The sequence below is a fragment of the Salmo trutta genome, chromosome 2 (assembly GCF_901001165.1).
Source record: "Salmo trutta chromosome 2, fSalTru1.1, whole genome shotgun sequence".
Lineage (NCBI taxonomy): Eukaryota > Metazoa > Chordata > Actinopteri > Salmoniformes > Salmonidae > Salmo > Salmo trutta.
This window is the reverse complement of record NC_042958.1, coordinates 39,278,912-39,298,889: the sequence shown is the minus strand read 5'-3', so window position 1 is coordinate 39,298,889 and position 19,978 is coordinate 39,278,912. Positions and strand designations below refer to the sequence as shown.

At 44.4% G+C, this 19,978-nt stretch overlaps 1 protein-coding gene across 1 annotated transcript in view; it reads right to left on the bottom strand.

Annotated features, from left to right (window-relative positions):
• Positions 1 to 19,978, bottom strand: part of mymx (myomixer) — an 87,199-nt gene that overhangs the window by 32,754 nt on the left and 34,467 nt on the right. The window contains exons 4-10 of the mRNA XM_029701881.1: positions 12,834 to 13,138; positions 9,832 to 9,991; positions 9,521 to 9,712; positions 9,154 to 9,306; positions 7,427 to 7,644; positions 6,502 to 6,691; positions 2,226 to 3,275 (exon numbers count right to left, since the gene is read on the bottom strand). Of these exons, the coding sequence (XP_029557741.1) occupies positions 2,226 to 3,275; positions 6,502 to 6,691; positions 7,427 to 7,644; positions 9,154 to 9,306; positions 9,521 to 9,712; positions 9,832 to 9,991; positions 12,834 to 13,138 (2,268 nt within the window). The remainder of the gene's footprint in view (positions 1 to 2,225; positions 3,276 to 6,501; positions 6,692 to 7,426; positions 7,645 to 9,153; positions 9,307 to 9,520; positions 9,713 to 9,831; positions 9,992 to 12,833; positions 13,139 to 19,978) is intronic.

Sequence of the window (19,978 nt, the reverse complement as noted above, 5' to 3'; positions counted from 1 at the left end):
ATAGAGAGAGATTGAGGGTAGAGAAAGAGGAGTAGAGAGAGAGAGATAGACGGGGGAGAAAGAGAGAGAGGGAGAGGGAGAGGTAGAGAGAGAGACAGAGGGGGTAGAGAGAGAGAGGGGTAGAGAGTGGGGTAGAGAGAGACAGAGATAGAGAGAGAGAGAGCGAGAGAGAGGGGGGAGAGAAAGAAAGAGGTAGACAGAGGGAGAGGTAGAAAAGAGAAAATATGGAAATTAAGGCAAGAAAGGACAGCTGGAAACAGCTGAGAAGGCCGTGTGGAAGTGGCCACCCAGTGCTATGATTCTATAGGAGAAACAAATAAGACGGTTGAAATAGTGTTTCAGTCAGGTAGGTACAGAGTGGTCAGTACAGTCAGTCAGGTAGGTACAGAGTGGTCAGTACAGTCAGTCAGGTAGGTACAGAGTGGTCAGTACAGTCAGTCAGGTAGGTACAGAGTGGTCAGTACAGTCAGTCAGGTAGGTACAGATTGGTCAGTACAGTCAGGTAGGTACATAGTGTTCAGTACAGTCAGTCAGGTAGGTACAGAGTGGTCAGTACAATCAGTCAGGTAGGTACAGAGTGGTCAGTACAGTCAGGTAGGTACAGAGTGGTCAGTACAGTCAGGTAGGTACAGAGGGGTCAGTACAGTCAGGTAGGTACAGAGTGGTCAGTACAGTCAGGTAGGTACAGAGGGGTCAGTACAGTCAGGTAGGTACAGGGTGGTCAGGACAGTCAGGTAGGTACAGAGTGGTCAGTACAGTCAGGTAGGTACAGAGGGGTCAGTACAGTCAGGTAGGTACAGAGGGGTCAGTACAGTCAGGTAGGTACAGAGTGGTCAGTACAGTCAGGTAGGTACAGGGTGGTCAGGACAGTCAGGTAGGTACAGAGTGGTCAGTACAGTCAGGTAGGTACAGGGTGGTCAGTACAGTCAGGTAGGTACAGAGTGGTCAGTACAGTCAGGTAGGTACAGAGGGGTCAGTACAGTCAGGTAGGTACAGAGTGGTCAGTACAGTCAGGTAGGTACAGAGGGGTCAGTACAGTCAGGTAGGTACAGAGTGGTCAGTACAGTCAGGTAGGTACAGAGGGGTCAGTACAGTCAGGTAGGTACAGAGTGGTCAGGACAGTCAGGTAGGTACAGAGTGGTCAGTACAGTCAGGTAGGTACAGAGGGGTCAGGACAGTCAGGTAGGTACAGAGTGGTCAGTACAGTCAGGTAGGTACAGAGTGGTCAGTTCAGTCAGGTAGGTACAGGGTGGTCAGGACAGTCAGGTAGGTACAGAGTGGTCAGTACAGTCAGGTAGGTACAGAGTGGTCAGTACAGTCAGGTAGGTACAGAGGGGTCAGTACAGTCAGGTAGGTACAGGGTGGTCAGGACAGTCAGGTAGGTACAGATTGGTCAGTACAGTCAGGTAGGTACAGAGTGGTCAGTACAGTCAGGTAGGTACAGAGTGGTCAGTACAGTCAGGTAGGTACAGAGTGGTCAGTACAGTCAGGTAGGTACAGAGGGGTCAGTACAGTCAGGTAGGTACAGGGTGGTCAGTACAGTCAGGTAGGTACAGGGTGGTCAGGACAGTCAGGTAGGTACAGAGTGGTCAGTACAGTCAGGTAGGTACAGAGTGGTCAGTACAGTCAGGTAGGTACAGAGTGGTCAGTACAGTCAGGTAGGTACAGGGTGGTCAGTACAGTCAGGTAGGTACAGGGTGGTCAGGACAGTCAGGTAGGTACAGAGTGGTCAGTACAGTCAGGTAGATACAGAGGAGGCAGTACAGTCAGTTAGGTGCAGAGTGGTCAGTACAGTCAGGTAGGTACAGAGTGGTCAGTACAGTCAGGTAGGTACAGAGTTGTCAGTACAGTCAGGTAGGTACAGGGTGGTCAGGACAGTCAGGTAGGTACAGAGTGGTCAGTACAGTGAGGTAGGTACAGAGGGGTCAGTACAGTCAGGTAGGTACAGAGTGGTCAGTACAGTCAGGTAGGTACAGGGTGGTCAGGACAGTCAGGTAGGTACAGAGGGGTCAGTACAGTCAGGTAGGTACAGAGTGGTCAGTACAGTCAGGTAGGTACAGAGTTGTCAGTACAGTCAGGTAGGTACAGAGTGGTCAGTACAGTCAGGTAGGTACAGGGTGGTCAGTACAGTCAGGTAGGTACAGAGTGGTCAGTACAGTCAGGTAGGTACAGAGTGGTCAGGACAGTCAGGTAGGTATATATGAGAGGAGGTCTGTGGCTCTTACCCTGTGGACAGGCTCTGTGCTCTTCTCCTCCTCACCCACCCTAGGATTAGCCTCCAACACCTCCACATGGCTGTCTCCTTGGTTCCCCAAGCTGAGGATGAGATTGACAGTACCCCCCAGATCCACACTGCCTCCAAGGCTGAGGGTAGGGCTGTTCTTGACGGTGCCCCATAGGCAGACCATTCCCCCCTGGTCCCCCAGGCTAACCTCCTGGCCCACCAAGCTAACCCTAGGGCTGCTGTTGACTGAGGTGCCCCCTGGGCTTATGGTGCCCCCCAGGCAGAGGGCTGGGCTGCTGGGCTCTTTTAAGACCAGGCAGGGGGATTGGTGGGTCTCTGGAGGAGAGGTGAGACCACTGCCCACTGGAGCATGTGTGTTGCTTTTCATCACCTGGTAGCCACCCTCTTGGTCCTCCCAACTTTGCTGGTCTGTTGCGGGACAGTACAGACTGTCTATTGTCCTCAATCTGTCCTCAAAGACACTCAGTGCAGGGGTAAAGTGGGTCTCTGGCTGAGCAGGGGTACTGTGGGTGGGGCAGGCTGTAGCATCTGTGTAGATATCTGCTGCTGTGGTCTCTGAGTAGATATTATCTCTAGTGGGCTCTACTGTGGTCTCTGAGTAGATATTATCTCTAGTGGGCTCTACTGTGGTCTCTGAGTAGATATTATCTCTAGTGGACTCTGCTGTGGTCTCTGAGTAGATATTATCTCTAGTGGGCTCTACTGTGGTCTCTGAGTAGATATTATCTCTAGTGGGCTCTACTGTGGTCTCTGAGTAGATATTATCTCTAGTGGACTCTGGTACAGTGTTTGTGTAGATGTTATCTTCTGTGATCTGCTCTGCTGTCTCAGAGTAGTTCTCAGTGATGGGCTCTGTGTTGGTGTAGATATTATCTCCAGTAGTCTGCTCTGTTGGGGGCTCAGAGTAGATAATATCTTCATTAGGTTCAGTCTTGTTATTCCTGCGTTGACTCCTCTGGTGTTTCTGGTCTCTCCAGTGGACCAGCATCCATCCCAGCATGGACCTCAACTCTTCCAGACGCTCATTGATCTAGAGGAATGATCAATCATTCAATCAATCAATCAGTCAACCAATCAGTCAACCAGTCAACCAATCAGTCAGTCAATCAGTCAACCAATCAGTCAGTCAATCAGTCAACCAATCAGTCAGTCAATCAGTCAACCAGTCAACCAATCAGTCAGTCAGTCAGTCAATCAATCAGTCAGTCAACTATTCAACCAATCAATCAGTCAACCAATCATTCAACCAATCATTCAGTCAACCAGTCAACCAATCAGTCAGTCAATCAGTCAACCAGTCAACCAGTCAACCAATCAATCAGTCAACCAGTCATTCAAACAATCATTCAGTCAACCAGTCAACCAATCAGTCAGTCAATCAGTCAACCAGTCAACCAATCAATCAATCAATCAACCAGTCAACCAATCAGTCAGTCAATCAATCATTCAGTCATCCAGTCAACAAATCAGTCAGTCAACCAGTCAACCAATCAATCAGTCAACCAGTCAACCAATCAGTCAATCAACCAATCAATCAGTCAACCAATCAATGAGCCAACCAGTCATCCAATCAATCAGTCAACCAGTCAACCAATCAGTCAGTCAACCAGTCAACCAATCAATCAGTCAACCAGTCAACCAATCAGTCAATCAACCAATCAATCAGTCAACCAATCAATGAGCCAACCAGTCATCCAATCAATCAGTCAACCAGTCAACAAATCAGTCAGTCAACCAGTCAACCAATCAATCAGTCAACCAGTCAACCAATCAGTCAATCAACCAATCAATCAGTCAACCAATCAATGAGCCAACCAGTCATCCAATCAATCAGTCAACCAGTCAACCAATTAGTCAGTCAACCAATCAGTCAGTCAATCAGTCAGTCAATCAGTCAATCAGTCATCCAGTCAACCAATCAATCAGTCAACCAGTCAACCAATCAACCAGTCAACCAATCAATCAGTCAACCAGTCAACCAATCAATCAGTCAACCAGTCAACCAATCAATCAGTCAACCAGTCTACCAATAAATCAGTCAACCAGTCAACCAATCAACCAATCAATCAGTCAATCAGTCAACCAGTCAACCAATAAATCAATTAGTGACCAATTAAGACCTAGACAACCAGGTGCGAGGAGTTCCTAACTCATCAATTAAGACCTAGACAACCAGGTGAGAGGAGTTCCTAACTCATCAATTAAGACCTAGACAACCAGGTGAGAGGAGTTCCTAACTCATCAATTAAGACCTAGACAACCGGGTGAGAGGAGTTCCTAACAGAGACCTAAGACAACAACACAGCATTGTAGCATCACATGACAACAACATGCCAGCAGCACAACATGGTAGCAGCACAAAACATGGTACAAACATGATTGGGCACAGACAACAGCACAAAGGAAAGAAGGTAGAGGCAACAATACATCACGTGATGCAGCCACAACTTTCAGTAAGAGTGTCCATGATTGAGTCTTTGAATGAAGAGATGGAGATAAAACTGTCCAGTTTGTTGCCGCTCGTTCCAGTCTCTAGCTGCAGCGAGCTGAAAAGACAAGCGACCCAGGGATGTGTTTGCTTTGGGGACCTTTATCAGAATGTGACTGGCAGAACGTGTGTTGTATGTGGAGGATGAGGGCTGCAGTAGATATCTCAGATAGGGGGGAGTGAGGCCTAAGAGGGTTTTATAAATAAGCATCAACCAGTGGGTGTTGCGACGGGTATACAGAGATGACCAGTTTACAGAGGAGTATAGAGTGCAGTGATGTGTCCTATAAGGAGCATTGGTGGCAAATCTGATGACCGAATGGTAAAAAACATCTAGCCGCTCGAGAGCACCCTTACCTGCCGAGCTATAAATTACGTCTCTGTAATCGAGCATGGGTAGGATGGTCATCTGAATCAGAGATAGTTTGGCAGCTGGGGTGAAAGAGGAGCGATTACGATAGAGGAACCCAAGTCTAGGGTTAACCTTAGCCTGCAGCTTTGATATGTGCTGAGAGAAGGACAGTGTACCGTCTAGCCATACTCCTAAGTACTTGTATGAGGTGACTACCTCAAGCTCTAAACCTGTGGGGAGAGAGGCATTCTTCTTACCAAACCACATGACCTCTGTTTTGGAGGTGTTCAGAACAAGGTGAAGGGTAGAGAAATCATGTTGGACACTAAGAAGCTTTGTTGTAGAGCGTTTAACACAAAATCCGGGGAGGGGCCAGCTGAGTACTGTATAATCTGAGTATAAATGGATGAGAGAGCTTCCTACTGCCTGAGCTATGTTGTTGATGTAAATTGAGAAGAGTGTGGGGCCTAGGATCGAGCCTTGGGGTACTTCCTTGGTGACTGGCAGTGGCTGAGACAGCAGATGTTCTGACTTTATACACTGCACTCTTTGAGAGAGGTAGTTAGCAAACCAGGCCAAAGACCCCTCAGAGACACCAATACTCCTTAGCCGGCCCACAAGAATGGAATTGTCTACTGTATCAAAAGCTTTGGCCAAGTCAATAAAAATAGCAGCTCAACATTGCTTAGAATCAAGGGCAATGGTGACATAATTTAGGACCTTTAAGGGTGCAGTGACACATCCATAACCTGAGCGGAAACCAGATTGCATACCAGAGAGAATACTACAGACATCAAGAAAGCCAGTCAGTTGATTATTGACAAGTTTTTCCAACACTTTTGATAAACAGGGCAAAATAGAAATAGGCCTATAACAGTTAGGATCAGCTTGATCTCCCCCTTTAAATAAAGGTTGCACCGTGGCTGCATTCCAAGCAATAGGAACCTCCCCAGAGAGGAAAGACAGGTTAAAAAGGACTGAGATAGGCGTTCATAGGGGCTGCAACCTTAAAGAAAAGGTCCTAGACAACTAGGTGAGGGGAGTTCCTAACTAATCAATGACCTTAATTGATCAATCAAGTCATGGAATTGACACCTCTGTGTTAGACAGCTGGGGCTACTTTTACACAGTTAACCCTGGTCTTTTGACCAATCACATCAGATCTTTTTCAGAGCTGATCGGATTGGTCAAAATATCAATTACAGTAAAAATATCAGAATTGGGCTGCCTGTGTAAATGCAGCCATAGTTACAAAAACCCAGAACCCTAAGTGTATTATATTTCTCCTAGGGGTTGTGCGACTCAATGTTAACCCTACCATCTGAACCAACCAATCTACAACAACAAAAAATCAACCAACCAATCTACAAAAAAATATCAACCAAACAATCAAACAATCAATCAAGTAGACCCTACCATGTTGGCCAGGTGGTGCTCAGCATTCAGCAGGTTCCTCCCTGCAGCATCCAGCTCCTCAAACTCCTCCAACTTCCTGTCTATCTGGACATCCATCTCCATCTCCGCAACCATTGGCTCCTGGTCGTCCCTCCCACAATGCAACACTCTCTCAGAGAAAATACACTCCCGAGTGTCCTCCATCCACGATCTGTCCATTCAAAAGGGTGGAGGGGGAAAAGGAAGACAGACAGACAGACAGACAGACAGGCAGGCAGGCAGGCAGGCAGGCAGGCAGGCAGGCAGGCAGGCAGGCAGGCAGGCAGGCAGACAGACAGACAGACAGACAGACAGACAGACAGACAGACAGACAGACAGACAGACAGACAGACAGACAGACAGACAGACAGACAGACAGACAGACAGACAGACAGACAGACAGACAGAGAGTAAAGCCATGAATAGGACATGATGATGATGATGGTAACCAGTCTTAACACTTTATGATAGTTCCTTGCTACAAATACTCTACGGAACCCGGAACCACAGAACTAACATAACTATGGAACCCATGGATATAACAATAACTATACCGACCTCCCCAACACGTGTTAAATTACTGACAAAGCCTGCCTGACAGACTAGGACATCCTGTTATGATCTGAAACAGCTAAGAGTCTCCAGTCATAGCGACTCTCAGCAGGGTACAGTGGGATTATGAAAGAAACTCTATCTAAATTCAACTTTTCTCCATTCCTGTCTCCTCACCTCCTTCTCAAAAGTATTGGAGGAGTGTGTTCAAGGTCTCTTCACTCAGACCCTTTTCTCCAATGGGGTTTGAGAATGAGGCGAGGAGAGAGGATGCAAGAAGTCCAAGAAAGAGGAATTGAGAAAGAGCCCCTGATTGAGCCAGAAGGGGCCAGTATGGTTTATATCATCTGCTTACATCATGGCCAGGTAGGTCCTGAAGAAGTCCTGCAGGTCAACAAACTGTCGTAATCTGTCTCTGTTCTCCTCTACGTTCCTCCTTAATTCCTTCCAAACCCCCAGGGCTCCCTGCACCTCCACCGCCAGGAAGGTCACTCTCTCTGGGCATAGCTCCTCCAGATAACCGGTCTGTCTCTGGAGCTCCTCCACCTCTTCCTTCAGTACAGCATAATTAACCTACAGGGAACAATGACAACAGGTTGAATTATGATATGGATGGAAGGATGGATGGATGGATGGAAGGATGGATGAATGGATGGATGGATGGATGGGTGGATGGAAGGAAGGAAGGAAGGAAGGAAGGAAGGAAGGAAGGATGGATGGATGGATGGATGGATGGATGGATGGCCACACGTGTGAGAGGTGTTTTTTAGACTTCTCAGATAGGGAGAAGAACCATGTTAGACATATTCAAGCCGTTCTGTTGCTTTCAATCTGAACCAGTAGTTAATATCTGTGAAGTCTCGATGGGAGTGACACTTCATAATGTTTTTCAGTTAATCACGGTCAGTGGCTGATCAATGACGCCACAGTTATTTCAGTATGTTAGATCCCATTTGGTCCTGTTGTTTTCACTGGGTCCAGATTCCAGACAGTAATGTGTGTATTCAGTTTGGGGGGGTACGGTATGACTCATGTCAAACACACAGCTGTCTGGACTGGACACAGACACACCACCCACTAATCCTCCAACTCTTGTGACAGACACACAAACACACACACACACACACAAACACACATCCTTGGTGGACAATAAACTCTGTGTGATGGCATGTTGTAATTTATATCCTTAATGGAACAGAAATCAGGGTTGGTTCATGCTTGCTGATTGGCTCAATGGTCTCTGTGGGTCAGAGTGGAGTGAGAAACTCTGACACAACAGGAAACAGACAGCTGTGAAACAAGGTGAAGGGAGGAGGAGAGAGGAGGGAGGGCTTCCCTTGTGCCACAACAGCCATTGCAACCTATTACACAACGACCATTACCCAACACCAATGGAATATATTGTTATATTACAGTAAAGGAACTGGGTCTAATCCGCAGCATGTTTCAAGACCTGGAGATTTCTGAAAGCCTCTACTTTGTTCCTTCAATGACAGTACGACAGGAAGACGTTAGAGCATTGAAGTGTCTAGTCCCTCTAGGTGGTCTTACTGCTCTTCTAGTCCCTCTAGTCCCCCCTCACCTCTAGGTTGTCTTGCTGTTCCTCTAGCCCCCCCTCACCTCTATGTGGTCTTGCTGTTCCTCTAGCCCCCCCCCCCACACCTCTAGGTGGTCTTGCTGTTCCTCTAGCCCCCCTCACCTATAGGGTGTCTTGCTGTTCCTCTAGCCCCCCTCACCTCTAGGGTGTCTTGCTGTTCCTCTAGCCCCCCCCTCACCTCTAAGTGGTCTTGCTGTTCCTCTAGCCCCCCCCTCACCTCTAGGTGGTCTTGCTGTTCCTCTAGCCCCCCCCACCTATAGGGTGTCTTGCTGTTCCTCTAGCCCCCCTCACCTCTAGGTGGTCTTGCTGTTCCTCTAGCCCCCCCCCCACCTCTAGGGTGTCTTGCTGTTCCTCTAGCCCCCCCCCTCACCTCTACGTGGTCTTGCTGTTCCTCTAGCCCCCCCCACCTCTAGGGTGTCTTGCTGTTCCTCTAGCCCCCCACTCACCTCTAGGTGGTCTTGCTGTTCCTCTAGCCCCCCACTCACCTCTAGGGTGTCTTGCTGTTCCTTTAGTCCCTCTAGTCCACTGCGTTCTGGTTCACAGCGCATGGCCATGTCTTTCTCTCTCTGCAGGAGGTCCAGGTTCAGCTCTCTACTGCAGCACAGACTGTCCTCCACACGCACTGACAGCACAGCCAGCTGGGACAGCAGAGGGGAGAGAGCATAGGGAGACTTAGGGTCAGTCACAGGATTGGTTTATTCTGTCAAGTAAACAAACTAAAGGAAACAGTTTTCACTGTTCTTCTACAACAACCATGTTGCCATGGATACTGTACACTAGATATGAAACCAACACAGACTCCACTGGACCTTCACAATACCAGAACCTGTCAACCCTCCGGGGCCATCCTACCTGTCGGATCATAGTCTGGATGGCTTGATTATGGATGTGATTCTGTGATCGTCCTCTCTCTCTGACCGTGTCATTCAACATCTCCACTGCCTCCCGCAGCTCCTCTACAGGGTTTCCCAGCGGCTCCATCAGGGGCTCCCCACCCCCATCACCCAGCAGGGTAAGAGCTGAGCTGATCTCACTGTGGAAAGGCTGGGAGATAAACACCGGAGGTGGTTTACCCAAAGTTATTAAAGACAAACTAACCCTCGGGTACCTAATGTAGTATGCTGTGTGATGTGACTTCATGCAGGTAAAACTCTGTGCCTCACCTGTCCAAGGTTACTGCTGTAGCCCCTCCCCCTGGCCTCTTGGGTCTCCTCTAGCTCCACCCTCTCCTCTAGCTCCACCCTCTCCAAAAACTCTGTCAGCATCCTGGTGTCCTGCAGCGACGAACTCTGCTGAGTCAACGCAATCTGGACACGTTGGTACCTGGTGACACAGAGTACATCAACATTCAACACTTAACCTACAATAAAGGCCAGTCAGTCTGTGGTGGGTCTGGTGAGGCTGAGATGCTATAGCCTCTGGCTTGTCTATTAGACTTCAGTCTCTCTGTCTATTAACACATAGAGCCAGACTGTTAAAGACACCAAGCCACCAACCATCAAAAAAAGAGAGGGGGCCAGAGGCAGAAGGGCCATTGGTTTCGACAGGTAGAAGAGTTCTCCCCCTCTCTCTCTCTGCTCTCTCTCTATTTCTCTCTGCTCTATCAATTAAATTAAATTAAATTCAAAGGGATTTATTTGCTTGGGAAACATATGTTCACATTTCCAAAGCAAGTGTAGGCCTCACTCCCCCCTATCTGAGATACCTACTTTAGCCCTCATCCTCCACATACAACACCCATTCTGCCAGTCACATTCTGTTAAAGGTCCCCAAAACACACACACATCCCTGGGTCGCTCCTCTTTTCAATCCGCTGCAGCTAGTCTCCGCAGGAGGCCTTTTGGCTTTTGGTAGGCCGTCATTGTAAATAAGAATTTGTTCATAACTGACTTGCCGAGTTAAATAAAATAAAGTGTAATAGATAATAAACAAAAGTGAAATAAACAATAAAAAATGAACAGTAAACATTACACTAACAGAAGTTCCAAAAAAGAATAGAGACATTTCAAATGTCATATTATGTATATATACAGTGTTGTAACGATGTGAAAATAGTTAAAGTACAAAAGTGAAAATAAAGATACATAAACATAGGTTGTATTTACAATGATGTTTGTTCTTCACTGGTTGCCCTTTTCTTGTGGGAACAGGTGTCATGTCCTGACCATAGTAAGTTGTCATTTTCTATAGTAGAGTAGGTCAGAGCGTGACAGGGGGTGTTTTGGGTTTTTCTATGTTTTCTATTTCTATGTTTAAGTTCTAGTTTTTCTATTTCTATGTTGGGGTTGTTTGGGTTGATCTCCAATTGGAGGCAGCTGATCCTCGTTGCCTCTGATTGGAGATCATATTTAAGTAGGGTTTTTTTCTTCCTGGGTTTTTGTGGGTAGTTGTTTTCCGTTTTGTGAGTTCACCTGACGGAACTGTTGGCTGTCGTTTTGTTGTTTTCGTTTAAGTGTCTTCATTAAAGTTAATATGAGCACTACACGCTGCGCCTTGGTCCCCTTTATACGACCCACGTTACAACAGGTCACAAATCTTGCTGCTGTAATCGCACACCTCATTTTGTGGGCAGTGGGCACATACTGCAGTCTGTCTTCTCTTGAGAAGCAGTAGCAAGTCTCCTTTCTCAATAGCAAGACTATTCTCACTGAGTCTGTACATAGTCAAACCTTTCCTTAAGTTTGGGTCAGTCACAGTGGTCAGGTATTCTGACACTGTGTACTCTCTGTTTGGGCCAAATAGCATTCTAGTTTGCTTTGTATTTTTGTTCATTCTTTCCAATGTGTCAAGTAATTATCTTTTTGTTTTCTCATGATTTGGTTGGGTCTAATTGTGTTGCTGTCCTGGGGCTCTGTGGGGTCTGTTTGTGTTTGTGAACAGAGCCCCAGGACCAGCTTGCTTATGGGACTCTTCTCCAGGTTCATCTCTCTGATGTCTTTGTTATGGAAGGTTTGGCAATCGCTTCCTTTTAGGTGGTTGTAGAATTTAACGGCTCTTTTCTGGATTTTGATCATTAGCGGGTACCGGCCTGATTCTGCTCTGTATGCATTATTTGGTGTTTTACATTGTACACGGATCTTTTTGCAGAATTCTGCATGCAGAGTTTCAATCTGGTGTTTGTCTCATTTTGTGGGTTGGTGAGCAGACCCCAGACCTCACAACCATAGAGGGCAATGGGTTCTATAACTGATTCAAGTATTTATAGCCAGATCCTAATTGTGATGTCGAATTTTATGTTCCTTTCTATCTCTCTGCTCTTTCCCCTTCCTCCTCTCTCTGTGTCTACCCCTCTCTCTCTCTGCTCTCTCTCTCTCCCCCTCTCTCTCCCTCCTCTCTCTCTGCTCTCTCTCTCTTCCCTCCCTCCTTTCTGTCTCCCCCCTCTCTCTCCCTCTTTCTCTGCTCTATTTCTCTCTCCTCTACCTCCTCTCTCTGTCTCCTTCTCTCTCGCCCCCCTCTCTCTCTCTCTGCTCTCTCTCTCTCTTTCTCTCTCTGCCCCCCCCTCTCTCCAGCTGTAGGACAGTTGGTTATGATGACATCATTGTATATGTCAGCGGATCTCTTAGATGCTCTTTGGTTCTGGAACATTCTGGAACATTCACTGCTTTCCACCTCACTAAGATGAACACACACCAAGAGGAATATATAAACAATAGAACCAGCGGTTGGACAGAGTACTGAGATATATATTAACAAGATATATAAAGTATCAATTATTGAAGAATAACACCACCCGTGCAAAACCAAATGTCTTAGTAATGGAGACTCTGATGAGGTTCACCTCCTGGGTGTTGGTGAAGGTGGAATCTAACCTAGTGAGAGGAGGGGACCCTTGGTCTGAACACAGACAACCTCCTGGGTGTTGGTGAAGGTGGAATCTAACCTAGTGAGAGGAGGGGACCCTTGGTCTGAACACAGACAACCTGCGGGTGAAACTCCAGTCAGGATTCAAGAGGAGACGTCACTTAGGGTACATTAATCATGAAGGAATAACCCACACCCACCCACCCACCCTCTCTCTCCCTTACCCCCTCTCCCTTTCTCTCTCTCTCTCTCTCTCTCTCTCTCTGTCTCTCCCTCTCTTTCTCTCTCTCTCTCTCTCTCTCTCTCTCTCTCTGTCCCTCCCTCTCTTTCTCTCTCTCTCCCCCTCTCCACCCTGGGTACTCACTTTCTCTCCACCTGGTCCATAAGATCTGGGAGGACCTGTGTGTGGTGTTGTGGCACCTGGAGGCCCTCAGTGTTGGAGTATCCTGGGCACTGACCCTCCCGCTGACCACCCAGCCTGTCCATTTCCTGTCTGAGTGCTGTTAGCTCCATTCCCCGGCAGGACATCTCTGTCTGGAGTAAGCAGCTGTCTTTCTCAGCCAGCCTCATGGCCTCTGGGTCTCCTGCTAGCTGGGAGTTCGACATGGACAGCTCTGCTGCCTCCAACCAGGCTTCTATACTACCCAAGGCCTGGAGGAGCTGCACTGTCTGGGAGGAGAGGGGATGGGGGGAGGGAGGAGAGAAGAACTGCAAGGTCAACATCAGTCTAGACTCTAGAAGAAGGGTCAGAGCTGTACTGTCTGATAGGAGAGGTTAACTGCAGGGTCAACATCGGTCTAGACTCTAGAAGAATGGTCAGAGCTGTACTGTCTGATAGGAGAGGTTAACTGCAGGGTCAACATCGGTCTAGACTCTAGAAGAAGGGTCAGAGCTGTACTGTCTGATAGGAGAGGTTATCTGCAGGGTCACCAATGTAATGACTGGGGTTAGGGCCAGAGCTTCAGCATCACGCCAATTTTTTGCTGGCTTTTCTTTATATATGAAAGGTATTGGCGGCGACAAAGACTACTTTTATTTCTGCCAACCGATCTAGTCATGATTGCAGTGAAGTTTTGCCTACGGCTTAGTGTGAAATGTAGCCGTAATGCTGAGGCGGCATTGGAAGGCACTACCTTCTCTTCTCAGAGCCCATTGGAAGGCACTACCTTCTCCTCTCAGAGCCCATTGGAAGGCACTACCTTCTCTTCTCAGAGCCCATTGGAAGGCACTACCTTCTCCTCTCAGAGCCCATTGGAAGGCACTACCTTCTCTTCTGAGAGCCCATTGGAAGGCACTACCTTCTCCTCTCAGAGCCCATTTGAAGGCACTACCTTCTCTTCTGAGAGCCCATTGGAAGGCACTACCTTCTCCTTCTCAGAGCCCACCACATTAACTGTTTTCTAAGCCACAACTGGATGGATCCAGAAAGAATAACTGTGGGAATACATATCACTGAATGACCAAAATATTGGAATAAAGTAGGCTAATGCAACTGAAGGTCATCCTAGTGTTGCTTACTGAAACTCCCAAGGTCATCATATCGTTATAATACATTTGAACAAAAGTGTAAAATAGTTCTTAAGTAAAAATACTTTAAGGTACTACTTAAGTCATTAAGAGATTTTTTAATTACTTTTACTTTTGCTTCACTACATTCCTAAAGAAAATAACATGCTTTTTACTCCAAACATTTTCCCTGACACCCAGAAGTACTTGTTACATTTTGAATGCTTAGCCGGACAGGAAAATGGTCCAATTCACACACTTATTAATAGACCATCCCTGGTCATCCCTACGGCCTCTGATCTCGTGGACGCACGAAACACAAATTTGTCTGAGTGTTGGAGCCGTAAATTTTTAAAAAACTATAAAATGGTGCTGTCTGGTTTTTTTTTTTATTTAAGGAATTTGAAATTATTTATTTGTTTACTTTTACTTTTGTTATATTTTAGCAATTATATTTACTTTGATACTTAAGTATATTTAAAACCAAATATTTGTAGACATTTACTCAAGTAATATTTTACTGGGTGACTTCTACTCGAGTCATTTTCTATTAACGTATCTACAGTGGGGGAAAAAAGTATTTGATCCCCTGCTGATTTTGTATGTTTGCCCACTGATAAAGAAAGGATCAGTCTATAATTTTAATGGTAGGTTTATTTGAACAGTGAAAGACAGAATAACAACAAAATATCCAGAAGAATGCATGTCAAAAATGTTATAAATTGATTTGCATTTTAATGAGGGAAATAAGTATTTGACCCCCACTCAATCAGAAAGATTTTCTGGCTCCCAGGTGTCTTTTATACAGGTAACGAGCTGAGATTAGGAGCACACTCTTAAAGGGAGTGCTCCTAACCGCAGCTTGTTACCTGTAAAAAAGACACCTGTCCACAGAAGCAATCAATCAATCAGATTCCAAACTCTCCACCATGGCCAAGACCAAAGAGCTCTCCAAGGATGTCAGGGACAAGATTGTAGACCTACACAAGGCTGGAATGGGCTACAAGACCATCGCCAAGCAGCTTGGTGAGAAGGTGACAACAGTTGGTGCGATTATTCGCAAATGGAAGAAACACAAAAGAACTGTCAATATCCCTCGGCCTGGAGCTCCATGCAAGATCTCATCTCATGGGGTTGCAATGATCATGAGAACGGTGAGGAATCAGCCGAGAACTACACGGGAGGATCTTGTCAATGATCTCAAGGCAGCTGGGACCATAGTCCCCAAGAAAACAATTGGTAACACACTACACCGTGAAGGACTGAAATCCTGCAGCGCCCGCAAGGTCCCCCTGCTCAAGAATACATATACATGCCGTCTGAAGTTTGCCAATGAACAATCTGAATGATTCAGAGGACAACTGGTGAAAGTGTTGTGGTCAGATGTGACCAAAATGGAGCTCTTTGGCATCAACTCAACTCGCCGTGTTTGGAGGAGGAGGAATGCTGCCTATGACCCCAAGAACACCATCTCCACCGTCAAACATGGAGGTGGAAACATTATGCTTTGGCGGTGTTTTTCTGCTAAGGGGACAGGACAACTTCACCGCATCAAAGGGACGATGGATGGGGCCATGTACCGTCAAATCTTGGGTAAGAACATCCTTCTCTCAGCCAGGGCATAGAAATGGGTCGTGGATGGGTATTCCAGCATGACAATGACCCAAAACACACAGCCAAGGCAACAAAGGAGTGGCTCAAGAAGAAGCACATTAAGGTCCTGGAGTGGTCTAGCCAGTCTCCAGACCTTAATCCCATAGAAAATCTGGGGAGGGAGCTGAAGGTTTGAGTTGCCAAACGTCAGCCTCTAAACCTTAATGACTTGGAGAATATCTGCACAGAGGAGTGGGACAAAATCCCTCCTGAGATGTGTGCAAACCTGGTGGCCAACTACAAGAAACGTCTGACCTCTGTGATTGCCAACAAGGGTTTTGCCACCAAGTACTAAGTCATGTTTTGCAGAGGGGGTCAAATACTTATTTCCCTCATTAAAATGCAAATCATTTTATAACATTTTTGACATGCGTTTTTCTTGATTTTTTTGTTGTTATTCTGTCTCTCACTGTTCAAATAAACCTACCATTAATATTATAGACTGATCATTTCTTTGTAAGTGGGCAAATGTACAAAATCAGCAGGGGATACTTTTTTCCCCCACTGTATACTTTTACTCAAGTATGACAATTGGGTACTTGTTCCACTACTGCATTTGGAACAATTGCCTACCCGCGTGTGGTCAACTATTTCAGCACCCTTTCGAGCTGCTTTGAGACAAGCATGGAGACTCGTCTTGATAAATCAATGTCTGTAACGGCTGTCTGAAGGAGTAGACCAAGGCGCAGCGTGTATCTTCTTTATTATTATAAGAGAACACTTAAACAACAGCGAGAACAAACAACAGCCAAACAGTTCTGTCAGGTATACTCACAAAACAGAAAATAACTACCCCCAAACCCCAAAGGAAAACAGGCTGCCTAAGTATGACTCCCAATCAGCGACAATGATGTACAGCTGTCCCTGATTGAGAGCCATACCAGGCCAAAACAAAGAAATACAAAGCATAGAAAAAAGGACATAGAATGCCCACCCAAATCACACCCTGACCAACCTAAATAGAGACATAAAAAGGCTCTCTCAGGTCAGGGCGTGACAATGTCAGATTATTATTCTCATTGGATATCAGTTTGGATATTGATGTACAGAGGCCAATAAGATAATACACTGGCAGAATCCACACTGACTGGCCCTAAAACACTGTGGTCTAATACAAATCGAGGTGAGGGCGATGGAAATGCATTTGGCAATTGATTTACTTCAATTCGGTAAATGGATCCCAGTCTGTTCAGGGCTATAGGATTCGGGGGATCTGGGGTGGTCTGCCAGGCATTGGGATGACAACCCAACTAGGGATGAGGAAGGCTTTTAGCAGGTGGAATAATAGGGACCATTTGGAGGTTTACTTAGTAGCAATGCAAATATCATGGTACAGCTATATAGACACTCAATCATCTTGTTACTTTTTAATGATACGTTTACAAACATATATTTTCATAAATAAAATGTAAAGTTGTGTGTCATTATGGTAAGTGGTGAAATAAGTATAGCCAGTTATAATTGTAATGGCCTAGCAGATAATAAGAAAAGGTGATCAGTATTTACCTGGTTAAAAGAGAAGGAATTTATTATCTATTGTTTACAGGAAACCCATTCAACAATTTTAGATGAAGTTTTGTGGAAAAAGAACTGGGGGGCGAAATATATTTCTCCCATGGGCAAAGAAATTCAAAAGGGGTGATGGTTTTAATTAACAGTAATTTTCATCCAAATGTGCAAATTGTCCAAACAGATTATCAAGGTAGATGGATTATTTTAAATATGTTATTGGACAATAAACAGATATGGCTTATTAACCTATACAGTCCGAATAATGATGATCCAAGCTTCTTTGAAAATATATATAAGAATTGATCAACTCTACAAGCAACACTAGACTCTATTATAATGGTGGGAGATTTTAATACGGTCTTAAATACCTCTCTGGACCGGAAAGGAAATCACACTACAAACTATCACCCTCAGGCACTTAAGGAAATCATGAATGTCATGGATATATTGGAATTAGTGGATATATGGAGACTTAAATACCCTGACCTAGTGAGATATACATGGCGGAGGCTTAATCAAGCTAGTCGTCTTGACTACTTTCTTATGCCATTCTCTCTGGCACCAAAAGTTTAAAAAGTGTTGATGGGGAAAGAATGCGGTCGGATCATCACATAATTGGAATATATATTACTCTTACAGAATATCCACGTGGGCGAGGATATTGGAAATTTAATCAAAGTCTACTAGATGATAAATTGTTTAGAACTAGGACAGAAGAATTTATAACTGACTTTTTCAGACATAACATAGGTACAGAAGATCCACTTATTGTATGGGACACTTTTAAGTGTGCCTTTAGAGGCCATGCAATTCAGTACTCATCTATAAAACAAAAGCAATTTAGATCAAAAGAGTCCATATTAACAAAGGAAATTGAAGGACTAACAGTACAGTTAGATAGCAATAAAAACTGTACCATAGAGGCACAGAATAAGTTAGAGGAAAAACAAAAAGAAATGGAGGAACTTATTCAAGAAAGATCCAGTGTAATATATTATAAAAATAAAGCGAACTGGATGGAATATGGGGGAAAATGGACCAAATTATTTTTCAATCTTCAATATACAAATGCTACCAAATAAAATGTATTAAAACTTGTTACAAATGATGGAGTCACGCATGATTCACCAAATTATATTTTGAAAGAGGAAGTAAAGTACTTTAAGAACATGTTTTCGTTTCAGGCTCCTCCTTCTCCACTAACTGAAACTAATTGTATGGATTTTTTCCCTAATAATAATGTAAAATTAACATCTGTACAGAAAGACTCATGTGAAGGCTAAATTACAGAGGAGGAACTGCTTTATGCAATTGGGGCCTTTAAGGATGGGCAAACTCCAGTGCTGGATGGCATACCAGTGGATGTATACAAAACTTTTTTTTATATACTCAGAGGACCATTATTAGCATGTTTTAACCACTCCTATATAAATGGTAGATTATCAGACACGCAACAAGAAGGTCTGATTTCATTATTACTGAAACAGAACCCAAATGGTATATATAAAGATCCAGTCCATTTAAACAATTGGAGACCTCTTACACTTCAGTGTTGTGATGCAAAAATCCTAGCAAAATGCTTGGCGCATAGAATTAAAAAAAGTATTGTCAGATATTATTCATCCTAATCAGACATGTTTTTTTACATGGACGATACATTGGAGATAATATAAGACAAGTACTGGAAACAATAGAATTCCATGAAATATCGGGGACACCAGGCCTGGTTTTCATAGCTGATTTTGAAAAGGCTTTTGATAAAGTACGACTGGAGTTTATATATAAATGCCTAGAATATTTCAATTATGGGGAATCTCTAATAAAATGGGTTAAAGTTATGTATAGTAACCCTAGGTGTAAAATAGTAAACAATGGCTACATCTCTAAAGGGTTTAAACTATCTAGAGGAGTAAAACAAGGTTGTCCACTATCGGCATATTTATTTACTATTGCCATCGAAATGTTAGCTGTTAAGATTAGATCAAACAATAATATTAAGGGATTAGAAATCCGTGGATTAAAACTAAGGTGTCATTGTACGCCGATGATTCATGTTTTCTTTAAAAACCACAATTAGAGTCTCTCCACGGCCTCATAGAGGATCTAGATACATTTGCTATCCTCTCTGGATTAAAACCAAATCATGATATTATGTATTGGATTACTAAACAATACAAATTTTATATTACCATGTAGTTTACCAATAAAATGGTCTGACGGAGATGTGGACATACTCGGTATACAAATCCCAAAAGAAAGAAATTATCTCACTCCAATAAATTTTTATAGAAAGTTAGCAAAAATAGATTAGATCTTGCTACCATGGAAAGAAAAATACCTGTCTATTTGTGGAAAAATCCCCATGATTAACTCTTTAATCATATCACAGTTTACCTATTTGCTTATGGTTTTGCCTACACCTAGTGACCTGCTTTTTAAATTATATGAACAAAAAATATTCAATTTTATTTGGAACGGCAAGCCAGATAAAATTAAAAGGGCCTATTTATATAACGAATATGAATTCGGAGGGCAGAAATGATTAAATATTAAAGCATTAGACCTCTCACTAAAGGCATCAGTCAAACCAAAGTTATACTTAAATCCAAACTGGTTTTCTAGTAAATTGGTATGAATGTCTCATCCTATGTTCAAGAAGGGCCTTTTTCCCTTTATTCAGATTACACCTGCCCACTTTCGGTTGTTTGAAAAGGAAATAATCTCCAAAATATCTTTATTTTTTAAACAAACCTTAGAAAGTTGGTTGCAATTTCAGTTTAATCCACTTGAAAAAACAGAACAAATAATACACAAATATTGTAGTTAAATTCAAATATA